Source organism: Salvelinus alpinus, chromosome 21 (assembly GCF_045679555.1).
Source record: "Salvelinus alpinus chromosome 21, SLU_Salpinus.1, whole genome shotgun sequence".
NCBI classification, from domain to species: domain Eukaryota; kingdom Metazoa; phylum Chordata; class Actinopteri; order Salmoniformes; family Salmonidae; genus Salvelinus; species Salvelinus alpinus.
In genome coordinates this window covers 16,481,805-16,500,975 of record NC_092106.1, presented here as the reverse complement: position 1 = coordinate 16,500,975, position 19,171 = coordinate 16,481,805, and the positions used below count along the sequence as shown (strand labels likewise).

General features: G+C 47.1%; 1 protein-coding gene across 5 annotated transcripts in view; it reads left to right on the top strand.

The window, feature by feature from the left end:
* LOC139547917 (intraflagellar transport protein 80 homolog) overlaps positions 1-15,633 on the top strand; it is a 71,890-nt gene extending 56,257 nt beyond the window's left edge. For all 5 annotated transcript variants that reach the window (XM_071357111.1, XM_071357109.1, XM_071357112.1 and 2 more), the window contains 11 exons: positions 1,613-1,792; positions 6,177-6,370; positions 7,345-7,508; positions 7,791-7,855; positions 9,100-9,235; positions 9,866-10,013; positions 10,216-10,387; positions 14,564-14,653; positions 14,774-14,946; positions 15,037-15,160; positions 15,318-15,633. In XM_071357111.1, coding sequence (XP_071213212.1) covers positions 1,613-1,792; positions 6,177-6,370; positions 7,345-7,508; positions 7,791-7,855; positions 9,100-9,235; positions 9,866-10,013; positions 10,216-10,387; positions 14,564-14,653; positions 14,774-14,946; positions 15,037-15,160; positions 15,318-15,428 — 1,557 coding nt within the window. In that variant the 3' untranslated portion in view covers positions 15,429-15,633. The remainder of the gene's footprint in view (positions 1-1,612; positions 1,793-6,176; positions 6,371-7,344; positions 7,509-7,790; positions 7,856-9,099; positions 9,236-9,865; positions 10,014-10,215; positions 10,388-14,563; positions 14,654-14,773; positions 14,947-15,036; positions 15,161-15,317) is intronic.
* Positions 15,634-19,171: the final 3,538 nt, after the last annotated feature.

Sequence of the window (19,171 nt, the reverse complement as noted above, 5' to 3'; positions counted from 1 at the left end):
TAGATAGGGGTACAGAGACAGGGTAGTGAGGGGTAAAGAGAGAGGGGGGTTAGATAGGGGTACAGCGACAGGGTAGTGAGGGGTAAAGAGAGAGGGGGGTTTGATAGGGGTACAGAGACAGGGTAGTGAGGGGTAAAGAGAGAGGGGGGTTAGATAGGGGTACAGAGACAGGGTAGTAAAGGGTAAAGAGAGAGGGGGGTTAGATAGGGGTACAGAGACAGGGTAGTGAAGGGTAAAGAGAGAGAGGGGTTAGATAGGGGTACAGAGACAGGGTAGTGAAGGGTAAAGAGAGAAAGGGTGGAGAAAGTAGGGTAAAGAACGAAGGGCGAGACTGAGTGGGGAAGCAGGAGAGTTCCCTTTCACACTAGCGTCCTGGTTCTTGTGTAGCAAACTGTTTAAGTGTGACATTGCTAATCTGGCCTCTCCATTAGTCAAGCCCCAAATCATCCATCAACACGGAGATCTCTCTCACACACACATACCCCAACAGGTTGAGAAAACACAACTGCAAGCCCAAACTATCTCAACTCAATCATAAGCCCTCTGACAGGCTGGATTTCTAAACCAGAAGCCCAATAACAGAATAGGCTTTGTGTGATACTCTGCAGAACGCTAAGAGAGAGGAGAGAGAGAGCAGTGAGAGAAGAAAAGAGAGCAAAGGGATATCTTGGAGAGAGAGAGCGGTGGGAGAGCATTGGAAAAGCCAAGGAGGAGTGTTTTTCTAGTGGCCTTTGTGAGTAACGTCCTGTGTTGTCGCGGTGGTGTGTTCTAAACGGCAGGCTGGGGAGTTGGTAGGAGCTGCAGCCTCTTCTCAGCTGTCTCGATGGGTGTCACTGACTCCCACCGACACACCAGAAAAAAAAACACTACACCCCCAAGAGACACACACACACACACACACACACACACACACACACACACACACACACACACACACACACACACACACACACACACACAGCAACCCCCCCCCCCCCCCCCACCACCTCCTTCCCCTAAAAAAGAAAAGGAAAATGGAACTTTAAAAGTGAAGGAAAAGTTTTGGGTAATCACTCTTCGGCTCTTGGTTGTGTGCTCATGCGACCCCCGCCCCAAACCACCACCACCCCCATAACTCTGGCTGGTTGTAATAGATGAGGATAGCAGAGTGCATGTTTACGAGCGCGAGTGCTGGACTTGGCAGGCCTGAGTGCTCCTTCAGTGTCTCACAGTTCATCACAGCTCAGTGACTGGGCCCTGACTCAACCCGTGTCTCTTACACACAGTTTACATGGGGGGGGGGGGCTGTCATGCACCCAACCAAACCCCCCACTACCGCATACTGCACCTATCCCTGTTCACCCCCACCCCTCTCTCTATCCCTAACCTCCCTGGTTTACTGTACCCCTACCTCGTATACCCCTTTGTGGCTGCACAGTATCTGTCTTATTGTATGAAATTACGCATTAAGTACAGTACTACCATTTTTTGTTGTTGCCATTTACTCAACAATCTGTCTTTCTCTCTCTCTCTTTGACACTCTCTCGCTTTACCTCTCTCTCTACCTCTCTCTCTTTGTCACTGTCTTGCTCTCTCTCTCTCTCTCTCTCTCTGCCTCTGTCTCTCTCTCTAGTGGTCGTATGCGTTGGAGAAGCCTAACACTGGCAGTGTGTTCAGCCTGGCCTGGTCGGCAGACGGCACACAGCTCGCGGGGGCTTGTGGGAACGGACACGTCATCTTCGCCCACGTGGTGGAGCAGCGCTGGGAGTGGAGGAGCTTCGAGATCACCCTCACCAAGAGGAGGACCATGCAGGTAGAACACACAGATCACCCTCACCAAGAGGAGGACCATGCAGGTAGAACACACAGATCACCCTCACCAAGAGGATGACCATGCAGGTAGAACACACAGATCACCCTTACCAAGAGGAGGACCATGCAGGTAGAATACACAGATCACCCTCACCAAGAGGAGGACCATGCAGGTAGAACACACAGATCACCCTCACCAAGAGGAGGCCCATGCAGGTAGAACACACAGATCACCCTCACCAAGAGGAGGACCATGCAGGTAGAACACACAGATCACCCTCACCAAGAGGAGGACCATGCAGGTAGAACACACAGATCACCCTCACCAAGAGGAGGACCATGCAGGTAGAATACACAGATCACCCTCACCAAGAGGAGGACCATGCAGGTAGAACACACAGATCACCCTCACCAAGAGGAGGACCATGCAGGTAGAACACACAGATCACCCTCACCAAGAGGAGCACCATGCAGGTAGAACACACAGATCACCCTCACCAAGAGGAGGACCATGCAGGTAGAACACACAGACCACCCTCACCAAGAGGAGGACCATACAGGTAGAATACACAGATCACCCTCACCAAGAGTAGGACCATGCAGGTAGAACACACAGATCACCCTCACCAAGAGGAGGACCATGCAGGTAGAACACACAGATCACCCTCACCAAGAGGAGGACCATGCAGGTAGAATACACAGATCACCCTCACCAAGAGGAGGACCATGCAGGTAGAATACACAGATCACCCTCACCAAGAGGAGGACCATGCAGGTAGAACACACAGATCACCCTCACCAAGAGGAGGACCATGCAGGTAGAATACACAGATCACCCTCACAAAGAGGAGGACCATACAGGTAGAATACACAGATCACCCTCACCAAGAGGAGGACCATGCAGGTAGAACACACAGATCACCCTCACCAAGAGGAGGACCATGCAGGTAGAACACACAGATCACCCTCACCAAGAGGAGGACCATGCAGGTAGAACACACAGATCACCCTCACCAAGAGGAGGACCATGCAGGTAGAATACACAGATCACCCTCACCAAGAGGAGGACCATGCAGGTAGAATACACAGATCACCCTCACCAAGAGGAGGACCATGCAGGTAGAATACACAGATCACCCTCACCAAGAGGAGGTCCATGCAGGTAGAATACACAGATCACCCTCACCAAGAGGAGGACCATACAGGTAGAATACACAGATCACCCTCACCAAGAGGAGGACCATACAGGTAGAATACACAGATCACCCTCAGCAAGAGGAGGACCATGCAGGTAGAATACACAGATCACCCTCACCAAGAGGAGGTCCATGCAGGTAGAATACACAGATCACCCTCACCAGGGGGAGGACCATGCAGGTAGAATACACAGATCACCCTCACCAAGAGGAGGACCATGCAGGTAGAATACACAGATCACCCTCACCAAGAGGAGGACCATACAGGTAGAATACACAGATCACCCTCACCAAGAGGAGGACCATACAGGTAGAATACACAGATCACCCTCACCAAGAGGAGGACCATGCATGTAGAACACACAGATCACCCTCACCAAGAGGAGGACCATGCAGGTAGAATACACAGATCACCCTCACCAAGAGGAGGACAATACAGGTAGAATACACAGATCACCCTCACCAAGAGGAGGACCATGCGGGTAGAATACACAGATCACCCTCACCAAGAGGAGGACCATGCAGGTAGAACACACAGATCACCCTCACCAAGAGGAGGACCATGCAGGTAGAATACACAGATCACCCTCACCAAGAGGAGGACCATGCAGGTAGAATACACAGATCACCCTCACCAAGAGGAGGACCATGCAGGTAGAATACACAGATCACCCTCACCAAGAGGAGGTCCATGCAGGTAGAATACACAGATCACCCTCACCAAGAGGAGGACCATACAGGTAGAATACACAGATCACCCTCACCAAGAGGAGGACCATACAGGTAGAATACACAGATCACCCTCAGCAAGAGGAGGACCATGCAGGTAGAATACACAGATCACCCTCACCAAGAGGAGGTCCATGCAGGTAGAATACACAGATCACCCTCACCAGGGGGAGGACCATGCAGGTAGAATACACAGATCACCCTCACCAAGAGGAGGACCATGCAGGTAGAATACACAGATCACCCTCACCAAGAGGAAGACCATACAGGTAGAATACACAGATCACCCTCACCAAGAGGAGGACCATACAGGTAGAATACACAGATCACCCTCACCAAGAGGAGGACCATGCATGTAGAACACACAGATCACCCTCACCAAGAGGAGGACCATGCAGGTAGAATACACAGATCACCCTCACCAAGAGGAGGACAATACAGGTAGAATACACAGATCACCCTCACCAAGAGGAGGACCATGCGGGTAGAATACACAGATCACCCTCACCAAGAGGAGGACCATGCAGGTAGAATACACAGATCACCCTCACCAAGAGGAGGACCATGCAGGTAGAATACACAGATCACCCTCACCAAGAGGAGGACCATGCAGGTAGAACACACAGATCACCCTCACCAAGAGGAGGACCATGCACGTAGAATACACAGTCACCCTCACCAAGAGGAGGACCATGCAGGTAGAATACACAGATCACCCTCACCAAGAGGAGGACCATGCAGGTAGAATACACAGATCACCCTCACCAAGAGGAGGACCATGCAGGTAGAATACACAGATCACCCTCACCAAGAGGAGGACCATACAGGTAGAATACACAGATCACCCTCACCAAGAGGAGGACCATGCTGGTAGAACACACAGATCACCCTCACCAAGAGGAGGACCATGCAGGTAGAATACACAGATCACCCTCACCAAGAGGAGGACCATGCACGTAGAATACACAGTCACCCTCACCAAGAGGAGGACCATACAGGTAGAATACACAGATCACCCTCACCAAGAGGAGGACCATGCAGGTAGAATACACAGATCACCCTCACCAAGAGGAGGACCATGCAGGTAGAACACACAGATCACCCTCACCAAGAGGAGGACCATGCAGGTAGAATACACAGATCACCCTCACCAAGAGGAGGACCATGCAGGTAGAATACACAGATCACCCTCACCAAGAGGAGGACCATGCAGGTAGAATACACAGATCACCCTCACCAAGAGGAGGACCATGCAGGTAGAACACACAGATCACCCTCACCAAGAGGAGGACCATGCAGGTAGAATACACAGATCACCCTCACCAAGAGGAGGACCATGCAGGTGTTTCGGGTTCCTTTTGCCATATGCTTGGTTAACCCTCCAGAAAAAGTGTTCATATTTTCTTCTCTTAAGAAGCCAAACAGTCCCCAAGCCTAAATGAATTAATGAGACAGCTAACTGAGGGTGAATGGGCCGGTGTGAGAGGCAGACGCTAGTGAGGTGAATTTAACAGGCTATTTTAAAGGGCCAGACTATTCCCCAGGCCTGGGTACTTGTGGCTATACATTATGCTATAAGCCTCCCAGTGTGGACCAGTGACAATAGCCAGCCTGTATAGCAGCCTCCATCACAGAGTGTGTTTAAACTTCAGAAACCACAAGGTAGCGTTTACACGCGCGCACACACAGAAACGGACACACACACACACGTGGATAAACGCATACGTGCACACTCTCCATAGACAACCCTCAATGAGCACTGTTTGCGTTAACCAAACAAACCTGTATCTTCAGCCATTTATTTTCAGCCTTACAGGGTTTTTTCTCTCCCTCTCTTTTTTAAAAGTGCACATCTGCCAATGGTTTGTGAATCAGGCGGCTAAATTTACCACCTCGCGGTTAAACATTTTTATTCCTGGTTGTTTGGTGAGTAAATTTGGGTTGTTAGTGGGGGTTAAAGAAGGATGATGTTTAAACCCTTAAATAAATACCCACCACACCTTTTACCTGCTGGTGGAAAACCATATTCCATTCATTCATTCATTCACAGGGAAATGTGGAAGACATTTTGTTTATCCTAACAGGTGAAAAAAGTAGGAAGGCACATATGTATACACACCAGGCATTTCTGTCCCCTCCTGTCCTATGCTTAGACATGGGCTGATTCCTTGTATATATCAACAGTAAATACACTCTTGAGTTTACGTGAGTGCATCCATGCCTACTATACATCGATGAGTGTCTCAGAAAACATGTCCTGTGTGTGTATGCTATAGTCTGTTTGTTACAATTTGTTTGTTATTATTTCAAATGATTTGTTACTCAATGTCTGTATGTGTTTATGCATGTCAAGATCTGAGCTACATCTGTATGTTTGTGTGTATGTCTGTGTGTGTGTTCCTAAACAGTCCCTCTCCCTCTCTCTGTCTCTGTCTCTCTCTCTCTCTATTCATCACCCAGGTGAGGAACGTGGTGAATGATGCGGGGGATGTTCTGGAGTTCAGGGACCGGGTCATCAAAGCCTCTCTGGCCCACGGTCACCTAGTGGTCACCACCTCTCTCCAGTGCTACGTCTACAGTGCTACGAACTGGAACACCCCTCTCATCTTTGACCTGAAGGAGGGGACTGTCAGCCTCATTGTACAGGCTGAGAAGTAAGTCTCTCTTTATCCTTCTGTCTCGATCTCGTTATGTCCCTCCTCCCTCTCTTAGTTTTTCCCATCTCATCTATCCCTGTTGCGCCGATCTCTCTGCTGTGCCTATCTCTGGACCCCCTGTCCTTTTCATTCCCTCCCCTTCTTTCTCCTGCCAAACACTCTCTGTGTGTGTGTGCGCGTTTGTGTTTGTGAGAACTGTGTGTGTGCGTTTGCGAGAACTGTGTGTGCCATTGCCAGAGCAGGTCTGACTGAGGAAGTCTGACTGCAGTGGGAAACAGAGAGAGAGAGACATCTATCATTCTCTCTAATGAGTAGTTCCACCTCACAAAGCAAAATAAAGAGGATTTCAACTCCCACCATCTCAGATTGTTCTGAAATTGTTTCTGTTAGAAACAGATAAGATGCAACATGATTTTGTTGAAATATAATTTGATCTCTGAGAAATTAAGATCATTTATTGCACCCAAATTGGCCATTTTAATTTATAGGATTCATATAATATTAAATAAATATAGTACATAACATCCGATTTGGACCAAACCGTTTTCTAACAATGAGTAAGACACGAGGAGTACAAAGACATGGTCAAAAGACACACATGGACCACCCACACCCCACTCCAATCCCACCCCAACAACGACTATATAGTATCTGTTCTGTATGTCTGACAAGTAGTATGGGGCTGTGGCTCTGAGTATTGTTTTTTCATGCTATGTAATGTATTCCCAGTGAATTTTGGTGGTGTCTTTTGTTCCCTGTTCAGAGAAGTGAGTCATTGCATTTTGTATTATCTTGGCTCCATCTTGCAGTTTGTTATGTTCTCCTCTCCTCTACCATTCCCACTCTCCTCTTTGTTGCTCCCTCCTGCTTCTATCACCCCTCTCTGTCCCTAAACCTGCTTTCTATCACTCCCCCTGATCTTTATCTCTCCATCTCTCCCCTTCTCCTCTTTATTTTGGCTCCTTCCTCAGACACTTCCTGTTGGTGGATGGGACGGGGGTGTATGTGTTCTCCTACGAGGGCCGTCTCATCTCCACGCCCAGATTCCCCGGCATGAGAACGGACATCCTCAACGCCCAGTCCGTTTCCCTTAGCAACGACACCATCGCCATCCGGGACAAGAGCGATGAGAAGGGTGAGTGGAACGCCAGTCGAGCTGTCCCTTCACTACCACAATACAATACCAAACTTCATTGTCCATACAGCGGGGAGAGATTTGCGCTTGGCCTCTTCCCTCAATGACATTTACAGCCGTTAAACACATTGAAACATCAGGAGCACTTTGTCAACAAGAGGATTACACTTCACCAGGAGATAAAAAGCTGGGGAAATGACTTTAGCAGTACTGTAACAATGACTGTTTGTAATCATACTCTCTCTCTCTCCTTCCTCCCCTCCCTCTCTTCTTTTTCTCCAGTCATCTTCCTGTTTGATGCCCTGACGGGGAAAGCCCTGGGTGACGGGAAGCCCCTGACTCACAAGGTGGGTGATTCACCAACGAACACACACCAACAGTCAGTCACAGCACACACCACACTCTCCTGTTAGTGTGCACACACCGACCTGAGACGACTGTGTATATCTCCACGTGTCTACGTCTTCATCCGCACTGTTACATTGAGCAACCTGTTAGGATTGGGGGAGGGTAAGCTGATCCTAGATCTGTGCCTCAGGGTAGCTGTGGGACAGTGTGAGAGTAAGTGTGGTGGTTTCCAGCGACACCAACAGGCCAGGGTGAAAAGGTCAGGGAGCCAAGGAGAGAAGGCAGAGAGAAGAATTAATGGTGTTGAGGAAAAAACAAGAAACTTGATAGTTAAGAGGGACACGTACAGATTGTGAGGAAACTGGAGTGAGTGCATGTGTGTGAGAAAGAGATGGAGGATGGAGAAAAAGGGGGAGGGTTATGGAGTGAGAATAGGATTGAAATGGATAAAGAGAGAGGGAGTGAATTAGAGAGGGAGAAAAGGAGGAGAAGTAGCCAGGATCAGTAGTTACTGTTTGTCAGCATGGCTGTCTCTGCCAGCACTCCACAGCTCCAAGACAGAGGAGCACTGCACTGAAGCCAGCTGGCTCTGACACACACACACACAGTCACACACACACACAGTCACACACGCACGCACACAGTCACACACGCACGCACACAGTCACACACACACGCACGCACACACACGCACGCACGCACACAGTCACACGCACGCACACAGTCACACGCACGCACACAGTCACACGCACGCACACAGTCACACACACACACAGTCACACACACACACACTCCTGTTGGGGAGTGTGGGCCAGGAGCTGTGGGGTCAGACTGCTGGCACCCCCCCTTGCCTCCCCCATTTCTCCCTCCTGGCTCCTCTCTCCCTCTTACCTCTTTCCTCCACATCTTCACTTAGAGTTGAGTCTCTTCCCTCTGATCTGGGCTCAATTGTTCCCCCCTAGTCCTCCTGTGGCTGTGTACTCAGGGCAGTACTGAGGACTAGAGAGTGTGGAGGAGGAGAGGAGAGGGCTTGTGATATGGGTGATCATGTGTTGAGAAGAGATGTGTATCAAAAGACAATATTGTAAGTGTATGTGTTATGGGGACTGGTGGGGTTTGACACTGCTGGTTCAGTTAGCCCTGTTAATGTGAACCAGGTCTCTCCCACACAACTTTCTGCCTCCCATTTCACCATGTATGTGTGGTGTGTGTCCGTGCGTGTGTGTCTGTGCGTGTGTTCCAGATGGAGGTGGTGGAGATAGCTCTGGACCAGTGTGGCCCGTCCAGCGATAGGAAGATCGCGGTCATAGACAAGAACCGTGACCTGTATCTGACCACTGTCCATCGCCTCTACAGAGAACACAACATCTGCAAGATAGGTAGGAGAGAGGGAAGGGGAGAACGGGAGGGGGGGAATAGATTTCAAACTGCTTTGTGTTGTTAAGCACCTAAAGCCTACCAGATAGATAACGTCATCTTTCTTACCATAACCCACATGCACTATGGTCTACACACCATGTGTTAGAGGTTATAGTTAGTTATTCTGAGTGTCGTCTGTCTCTATTTTTATTTTTTATTTTACCTTCATTTATACAGGTTTTTTCTCATTGAGATAATATCACTTTTCCAAGAGAGACCTGGTCCAATAGCAGCAGGGGGAACAACGTTTCAGACAAAACAACTTACATACACTAACACAACATTAAGCAAAGCTATAAACACACATGCAGTACAACAATTACATATTACATTAAAAACACAAACATCTTGACTAAAAACAGCTGGCCTAAAAACAATTACACTCTTCTATGATATATACATCGATCAAGTGTTTAAACTCCACCAACGAAACTAGATCATCACATTTTAAAATGTATTTATTTACTGACCTGACTAAAAAAGAACAGAGATAAAATTATTTTACCCAATATGGCCTTATAAATCAGTGTATACCAGTGTTTAAGCCTACGCAAGGTCAATGACGACTATAGGACTATTCTGTCCTATAGGTACTATGGTCCACACTATGGCCTGGAACGACTCTGCTAACATCCTGTGTGGTATTCAGGACACACAGTTCACCGTGTGGTACTATCCCAGTGCTGTCTTCACTGACAAGGACCTGCTGCCTAAAACACTCTACATGAAGGACGCCAGGTAATGTGCACGCAAACACGCACACAGAAAACAGTTCCCCATTATCGGAAATAAAAGGTTATGGATCGTCTTCATGTCAGATGTGTTCATGTTGTATAAAAGCCGTTGATGAATCACTGAAGAGATTCCTGAGTGGCTGCCCTCAGGCTCAGTGGTTGTCTGTACAGAATGTGTTTATATGTGTATCTGTCCCCCTCCACAGTGAGTTCAGCCGTGCGCCCCACATCCTGAACTACGTGGGGACCCAGGTGACGGTGCGTCGCGGTGACGGCTCGTTGGTGTACAGCAGCGTGTCTCCCTACCCTGCCCTGCTGCACGAGTACAGCGCCACCTCTCGCTGGGAGGACGCACTGCGCCTCTGCCGCTTTGCCAAGGTAACACACACCTGACAGGAGTGCCAACTGATAGGGGACATTCCCTGGTGACTCCCTGGTCCTGTGTAGCACAGAGCACACATCATATTCAACTCCAAATATTGTACAAAACACATCTTAAAAAACTCTTTACATTATGCTGAAAATGGAATAATGGTCTGGAATATGCCAGTGTCAAGCAATGTGTAACACCAGGCCTGCTGTCTCCCTGGCCCTGCCCCTACCCTACCCAGGAGAGGGGGCTGCTCTGTGCCCTGAGCCCTTCTCTTAAAGCCAGTTATTTAGAATAAATGGTGTAATTAGCGGCCTGTAATTGCTAGCACATTGTGGGCTGCAGCAGAGCAGTGCAGGGCCAGAGGAACCAGAGCCCGGGTCCCAGGGGAAACACTCAGCCCCGAGAGGGGCCACAGGCTGGGGGTGCCACAGGTCTGGGTCCTGGGGGGTTGGTGATAGGGGGGTTAGGGGCCTGAAGGAATATTGAATGGGATTCCTCCAGGGTTCTAGTGTTCTGATAGACCTTATGGCTTCCCCCCACTATAGCGTGGGGAACAACAGTCAGCGTGGGAACTCACTGCCACTCTTTGACAGTGGGGTGTGTGTGTGTTTGTCTCAATGTCTTGTCTCAGTGTCGGTGTGTCAAATTTCTGTACTCATGTCTGTCTGATTGTTTCATGTCTTTGTCCGTGATGTTCCTCTGTTGGTGTCTCGCACCCCCTCACTGAGTCTCTGTGTACTAGACCTCTGAGGAAGAGGTGAGTCTCTCTCGTTCATTTACATCTTTCCACGTTCCCTTTTACCCCTGTTCTCGTCTTTGTCAATCTCCTCGTCTTCTTCCTCTTCCTCCTATCCCTTACTTTAGTTCTGGTTTCTCCCCTCATCTGCTAACTACTCCACCGTATACAGTATGGACCATATACACACATGAAGATATTGACTGGATACTTCAAGAGAACTTAGTCCTTCAGTGGGTGTTTGTTGGTTGGGGTTGATGCCTGTGTGCGTGCCATGAATGAGTGTGTGTGTGTGCCCACTGCCCATGTGTGTTTACTTTCTGGTTGGTGTGTGTTTGTCTGTAAGATGGTGTATGTGTTTGTAAATGACGTGTCCTGCAGCCCTGGGCCTTGGCATGGTGAAGGGTCCGTGACGGAGCCACTGGAGTGGAGCTTTAACGAGACACGACCAGCAGCTTTTAATTAGTTTCTAATTAGCTTGGGTGACACCATTTACCGTATTTAACCTCCCCAACACACACACACGCACACACACACAAACACACGCAGCCAATCCCTGAACCCCAACCCCAGTGAGAGCCTTCACAGTGTGCGCTGCATGGGTTATGATGCAATAACCACAACACTGGAGAAGGATGGCTAGAGGGGACAGGGGAGGGGAGAGGGGGTGAAGTGGGTAAATGCAGTACCTTCAGAAAGTATTCATACCCCTTAACTTATTCCACATTTTGTTGTTACATCCTGAATTAAAAATGTATGTAATTGTTTGGTTTTTCTCACCAATCTACACACAATATCCCAGAATGGCAAAGTGTTTTTTTGTTGTGTGCAAATTTATTGAAAATGAAAAGCATAAATATCTCATTTACATAAGTATTCACACCACTGAGCCAGTACATGTTACAATCAACTTTGGCAATGATTACAGATGTGAGTCTTTCTGGGTAAGTCTCGTAGAGCTTTGCATTTCTGGATTCTACAATATTTTCAAATTATTATTTTTGAAATTCTTCAAATTCTGTCAAGTTGGTTGTTGATCGTTGCTGGTCACCCATTTTCAAGTCTTGCCTTGAAAAGCTTTTCATGCTGATTTAAGTCAACTGTAACTAGGCCACTCAGGAACATTGTTTTGTCTTGGTAAGCAGCCCCAGTGTATATTTGGCCTTGTGTTTTAGGTTATTGTCTTGCTGAAAGGTGAATTTGTCTCCCAGTATCTGATGGAAAGCAGACTGAACCAGGTTTCGTCTAGGAATTTGCCTGTGATTAGCTCTATTGCGTTTCTTTTTATCCTAAGAAAAAACTCTCTAGACCTTGCCGTAACCCATAACATCACTATGCTTAAAAATGTGAAGAGTGGTACTCAGTGATGAGTTGTATTGAATTTGCCCCAAATAACGCTTTGTGTTCAGAATGTAAAGTTAATTTCTTTGTCACATTTTTTGCAGTTTTAATTTAGTACCTTGTTGCAAACGGGATGCATGTTTTGAAATATTTTTATTCTGTACAGGCTTCCTTATTTTCACTCTGTCAATTAGGTTAGTATTGTGGAGTAACTACAATGTTGTTGATCCATCCTCAGTTGTATCCTATCACAGCCATTAAACTCTGTAACTGTTTTAAAGTCACAATTGGCCTCATGGTGAAATCCCTGAGCGGTTTCCTTCCTCTCTGGCAACTGAGATAGGAAGGACACCTGTATCTGTGTAGTGACTGGGTGTATTGACACAACATCCAAAGTGTAATGAGTAACTTCACCATGATCAAAGGGATATTTAATGTCTGCTTTTGTTTATTTTTACCCATCTACCAATAGGTGCCCTTTGCGAGGCATTGGAAAACGTCCTTGGTCTTTGTGGTTGAATCTGTGTTTGAAATTCACTGCTTGACTGAGGGACCTTACAAGTATCTGTATGTGTGAGGTACGGAGATGAGGTAGTCATTCAGAAATCATGTTGAACACTATTATTGTACACAGAGTCCATGAAACTTATTATGTGACTTGTTAAGCACATTTTTACTCCTGAACTTATTTAGGGTTGCCATAACAAAGGGTTGAATACTTATTGGGTCAAGACATTTCAACTTTAAATTTTTTATACATTTGTAAAAATGTATAAAAACATAATTCCACTTTGACATTATGGGATATTGTGTGCAGGCCAGTGACACAAAATCTAAATGTTTAATCCATTTTAAATTCAGGTTGTAACACAACAAAATGTGGAAAAAGTCAAGGGGTGTGAAAACTTCCTGAAGGCACTGTATGGAAGAAGGAGCGTCACCCCTTTTAATAGCCACCCCTCCTTCCTCCCCCCATTTCTGGTAAGGGTTTGGTCTTTCGTGGCCGTGTGGTTTTTCCCGGAGTGGGAGGAGTTTTGTGGGGAAATCCTGTTAGCCAGGTATGGAGGATTAGCCCGTTGTGGATACTTTCATGGCACTGAATTGTTGTTAACAGACACGCGTATACGCACACACACACACACACACACACACACACACTCGCGTAAAGATTGACACAAGCATGCACACATGCTTAAACACACACACAGATACACACATGCTGATGATAGGCCTGTACACAAACAACCATGCTGTACACAGTCACACAAACATGGGCAGCCCAGCAGTGTGACTAAATCCCCAGGCAGGCTCTAACAGTGAGCCAACACCACAATGGACCACATCGCTCCTCTGATTGGAGGAAACTGGCCCATCTCTCTCTGACCAGCATTTAGTGGCTTTAGCAAAGGATGATTTCGTTGTTGTTGTCTTCACGGTTTTATGACCCATGTTGTTTGTCTTAATGAAGGATTCAGATGAGATGACAGGATGCATGAGGATGTTGTTCTGGGCTTTGCTTTCAACGATACTGTTGAGTGTGACTGTAAGAGTGAATGGGAGTAACATTACGTCTGTGTGCGTGTGTGCGTCTAAGTACATCTGCGTGCCCTGAATGAGTATAATATCAGAATCACACACGGAAGTCAGATTACAGGGTGTGTGTGAGTGTGTTCTGTGCCCTGCAGAGTGACACTAACGAGGCCTGTGTTGTGAGGATGAGCAGACTGGTAATGGGAAGAGTGTCCCTGTAGAGACGCCAGTGCAATGTCCCTCCCGTCTCTCTAATAACACACAGCCCTCCTCTCTCTGTGCCCTGTCCCTTTAATGACCTAGGGGAGCAGGGCTAGACTTACCCCGCTATGCAGGGCCTGTGGTCAGGGCTGGGCCACACGCTACGCCCCGGCGCCACCACCAGACTGTCAGGCTGAACAGCAGTTCCACCACACCCCCCCCATATACCCTTGCTCCATGGCACTTTTTAAAATATATTGAAACCCTTATTTTACCAGGCAAGTGTGTGTGCTCGTGTTTATTTATGCTAAGACAATGTGTGTATGGCAAATGTAATTTCCTATTTTCTTAATGTCTGTCTCCGTTCCTATAGGACCAGTCACTGTGGGCGTGTCTCGCTGGCATGGCAATGGCCAATAGGGAGTTGACGACAGCAGAGGTGGCCTACGCTGCCATTGGAGAGGTAATCCATCAATCACTCAAATCTCACTCTCTTTCCTTTTCTCCTCCACATGTGTACAGGAATGGAAGTAAATGTAATTCTGTTTTTCCATATTTCTCTCCCCTCTGTCGCTCTCTCCAGGTGGATAAGGTGCAGTATATTAACTCTATAAAGGATCTGCCGTCTAAGGAATCTTCAGTGGCCCACATGTTACTGTTCAGTGGTCATGTCCAGGAGGCTGAGGCCACTCTGCTACAGGCTGGCCTGGTCTACCAAACCATACAGGTCCACATCAACCTCTACAACTGGGACAGGTCTGTCTGTCTGTGACACTGAATATCTGTCTGACTTGTCTTTCTGCCTGTCTGTCTATGTATACTTACACATGCGTCATCTGCCCTCAGGGCGTTGGAGCTGGCAGTAAAACATAAGACCCATGTGGACACAGTGCTGGCCTACAGACTCAAGTTCCTGCAGGACTTTAGCAAGAAAGAGACCAACAAGAGGTTCATGCAGTACGCTGACGGGGTATGATGTCATTGCTTTTGATATAGTGACCACTGAGCAGCAGTAAAGACTTCTTCTCTTCGAAACCAGACAGTATTTTGTTACAAGAGGGAATGTGCCCTTTCTATCATACTATGCCTCATTAGACTGACCCACTTCTCTAATCTCTCTCCATCAGGTGGAGGTGGACTGGGAGAAGATCCAGGCAAAGGTAGAGATGGAGCTGGTTAAGGAGAGAGAGAAGGCTGCCACCACCTCTGTCAGGAGCAGCCTGGCCTCCCGACGCTGACCCTCAACCCTACACCTCTGACTTCATCCAGGGACCAAATGTACATAATATTTTCAAATGGTCATTTATCAAACATGGTTAGTGTTATTTTTGTGTTTGTGTTTTTTTATATCGATATTTATTTTCTTCAATTAACTTACATGCCTTATTCTCTGAGAATGTACATATGTAGACGTTTAATAAATACATATTTCAGATCGGTCAACTCTCCTGCCATATTTCTATCTCCTCAACTGCTATTTCAATTCAATGCAGTCAGCCCCAGCCCAGTCCGTTTTAACTAGTAATCATAGATGTGTAGTGTGTGTTTGTGTGTTCATATTAAGTATTACAGCTTTAACGCATATTCTCTGGCGGTGTGACACTACTTGTCAAGCAGCTTCCTCCGCTAACAGAGGTCCAGCCCATCATTATGCCATTACACCCTATCTATCTCCACTCCCAACACACACTCTACCGCAGCGCGCGCGCACTCTACCCCAACGCGCGCCACTCTACCCCAACGCGTGCGCACTCAAACACCGCCCCAGCAGGGACGCCAGGAGCAGCAGGATGGATTCCTGTCACTCTGGTCTGGACCCCGGCACTCCCAGTATTCCTGATGGATACAGAATGGTGGCTAATGGGCGCAGTAGAGGAGCAGTCTAGGGCTACTTGTCGTACACTATTACAGAGCAAGACTGAATCATTAAGTTCAGCCTCTCTGACACCCCCTTCTCTTCATGTCCTCTTGTTCTCTCTCTCTGTTTTTCCATGCTATAAATCCCTGGTCACTCAGGTATTATCATAAGTGCAGGCTAGAATGACCTCCCTCCATCCTTCCCCAGTTAACTGCAGTCAGGCCGTTCTTGTCTCAAGTAAAGTTCCAGAGAGGGGGACGGGTAGCTATGATGTCAGTGGTAGTGTGGAAGCTCTCCAGTCATCTCTGACCCAAGAGGAGCAGCACTCTGTATCAGCCAGGAGTCAGGTTTCACATGCGTGACCACCAGAATGCACACATCTTCCCTGAACTCTTACACAAGTATGATCAGACACACAGCACACAGGTAAAACACACACACAGACACTTCAACAAATACATACAGACCTAAAAGACACACACAGTCACACACACGGACTTGAAAACTCCATGTCCAAACCAAGCTGCTACTACTCAAGCTCAGACACTGACGGAGCATAATGTAGGATTTATCAGGAGCTTAATGCACATTGATCTGGCCTTGGTTTCTCTGCTTTTTTTACCCACTAAGGCATTGAATAACTGTTCCATTGGCATAATCTGTTGTTAGATACACAGAATTACTGTATATTGTCTATTTTTCTCACTTTCAGGTTGGGCTGTAATAAAAATGGTCTGGGTCTGGGTTTCCAAAACATCCCAAACATTTCAATACTTATGATTGTGGACACAACTACACAATACTTTTACCTCAAGCCAGAGCAATGTACTCTAACCAGTACTCCACGGGCACTGGTGCCACTAAGTTAAATATGATGGCAGCCAGTCAGCTCAGCAACCTGTCTCGTTATTGTATTCAGATCCCCATCGAGGGACTCCTCAAAATGCAGAATTTTTGAGTTTTACTCCATCTGATTAAACATTAAAGCTGGAAATTCTAGAGGATTGGAGCGTGCCCTAGGCCCCTGAACCCACAGCCTGAGTGCAGAGGACTTGTAGAGTCTGCCTCCACTGCAGAGAGAGAGCGAGTGCCTCAGAGCCAAAGATGCAAAAATATGATCTCTACTGTTAAATCACAAATTCCAGTAATACCATATCTGTATTCTGTCACTAAAACATACTGCGATGTGTAATGTGTCTGCATCTTGTGTCATTCCCTCCATCCATACATCAGTGGATGTAATGCTTTTTTGTGTGTATCCATCAATTTCCTCTGTGAAGGAAATCCATGTGTCCAACACAATAGGCCCTGTCTGGACGGTACAGGATTACACTACAGTCAGACAAACTAGCTTTCCCATTATGGTGATCCATAACGGTCATGGCCAGAATCCCTGTTGAAGGTGATGGAATTATTGAGACAAGGAAGTCTGGCTGAAGCGCATACAGTATTTAACATACAGTACAAGTGTGCTGACATCACTCCTATAACCCAAACTCCTAACGAGTATCCTTTAGTTTCTCATTGCTTATCCACTCTTATGCACTTCAGATAAACCAGTTAGCTACGTGATTGGTTTCTTGGAGGGTTGGTGTATCTCAACGGCCCACTGTTCCACAGAAAGACTAATGATAAATGTTCTCGCCCAGCCTACTGTGGATCGGCTATCTCAGTCTGCAGCTCCAGCTGTCAGCCTCTTTATTTACTGCTGTCTGTTCTACACTTCTGTCTTTATGACTGTCTGTATTGTCTATCAGTCATCTTCCTGCCTGTTTCCATGCAGGGCATGTCTGTATTAATGTGCTCTAATGCTGATGATGTCAACAGTTTTGTCATTCATCTATGGCCACTACATCAAAGACAAAGTATCAGAGCTGGTCTCTGCTCACTGGTCACCACATGGTAACTCAACCACGGACCAGTATTTAGGGACATCATCTCTCAGAGAGGAGGGAGGGATGAGATGTGTTCATGATGCAGTATGTGTGAGCTGAGCTCTCTGATACATTGGATAAAAGAACTTGCTGACGTAACAAAATGTGAGGCTTAGTGTGTTGGAGAGAGTGTTTGTTAACATACCATGGTGTGACTATTACTTTTGAATCCCCACTAGGCCACTGAAAGCTGCACTAGGCGATTCTCCTAGACTCTGCCCATGACCCCACTCTCTTAGGGTGTCTCAGGGAGAATTAGGATATGAAGGGAATATTCACACTTGAATATTAATAATACACAGTTGTATATGTGTGAAATAGGACAAGTATACGCACCCACCAAGATATTATTATTATGACATGATGCACATTTCTAGGCTGTAGATATAACAATGAATAGAAGTCTTTCGGGCCCAGCAGAATCAAAAACTCCTTCTCTGCCTGTTCATCTCGTAAAAAAAATGAAAATAAAGAATAATATGGAGAAAGCCAACTGTCTCACGGTGCCTTTGGAAATTGAACCGTTGAAGCGAAACTTGTACCGGCGCCAAATGTGCTGCCTGTCAATACACAAAAGAGCGCAAATTTCAGCAACCATCTCCCTTTTATTATCTAATTTTCTCATACCAGGTCTTAATTTACATACAAAAGGGGAATCATCTGCCCAATCGTATGAAACTCTCGTCATTGCCCAAATTGCCGGTTCCTATTATTTCCAGCATTAATTGCTACAGATTGGAATTGCACTTAAGTTATTATATAGCATGTAAGTCTCTCCTTTAGTTCATACTAAAATAAAAATTATTTTATTTTATAGTCCATCACATTGTCAGACAGAATTCTGTGAGGCGCGTGTGTTGTCTCCTGAAGTGCCCTGTTGCTCTTCTCTGGGTATCGGTCCTCCCCTCGTCCCTCCGTCCGCAGCAGGCTCCTCCGAACGGACCAGTAAGTTATCATCCGACCGGTCTCTGTGCACCTCCTGCATGGTCTCCTCATAGGTCGGCAGGTACTTCACCTCGTCATATGCGGGGAGCAGCACTGGCGAGGTGAAGTCCCCAAAACTATATTCGGGGTACCGGTCCAGTAGAGTGTCCTGGGACGCGGTTGCGTGTCCGTGGAAGAGGGAGGGCGCCTCGGGGTGTCGGCGCGGCCGCGGGCAGATGATGCGCTGAATGAAGTAGCCCATTGC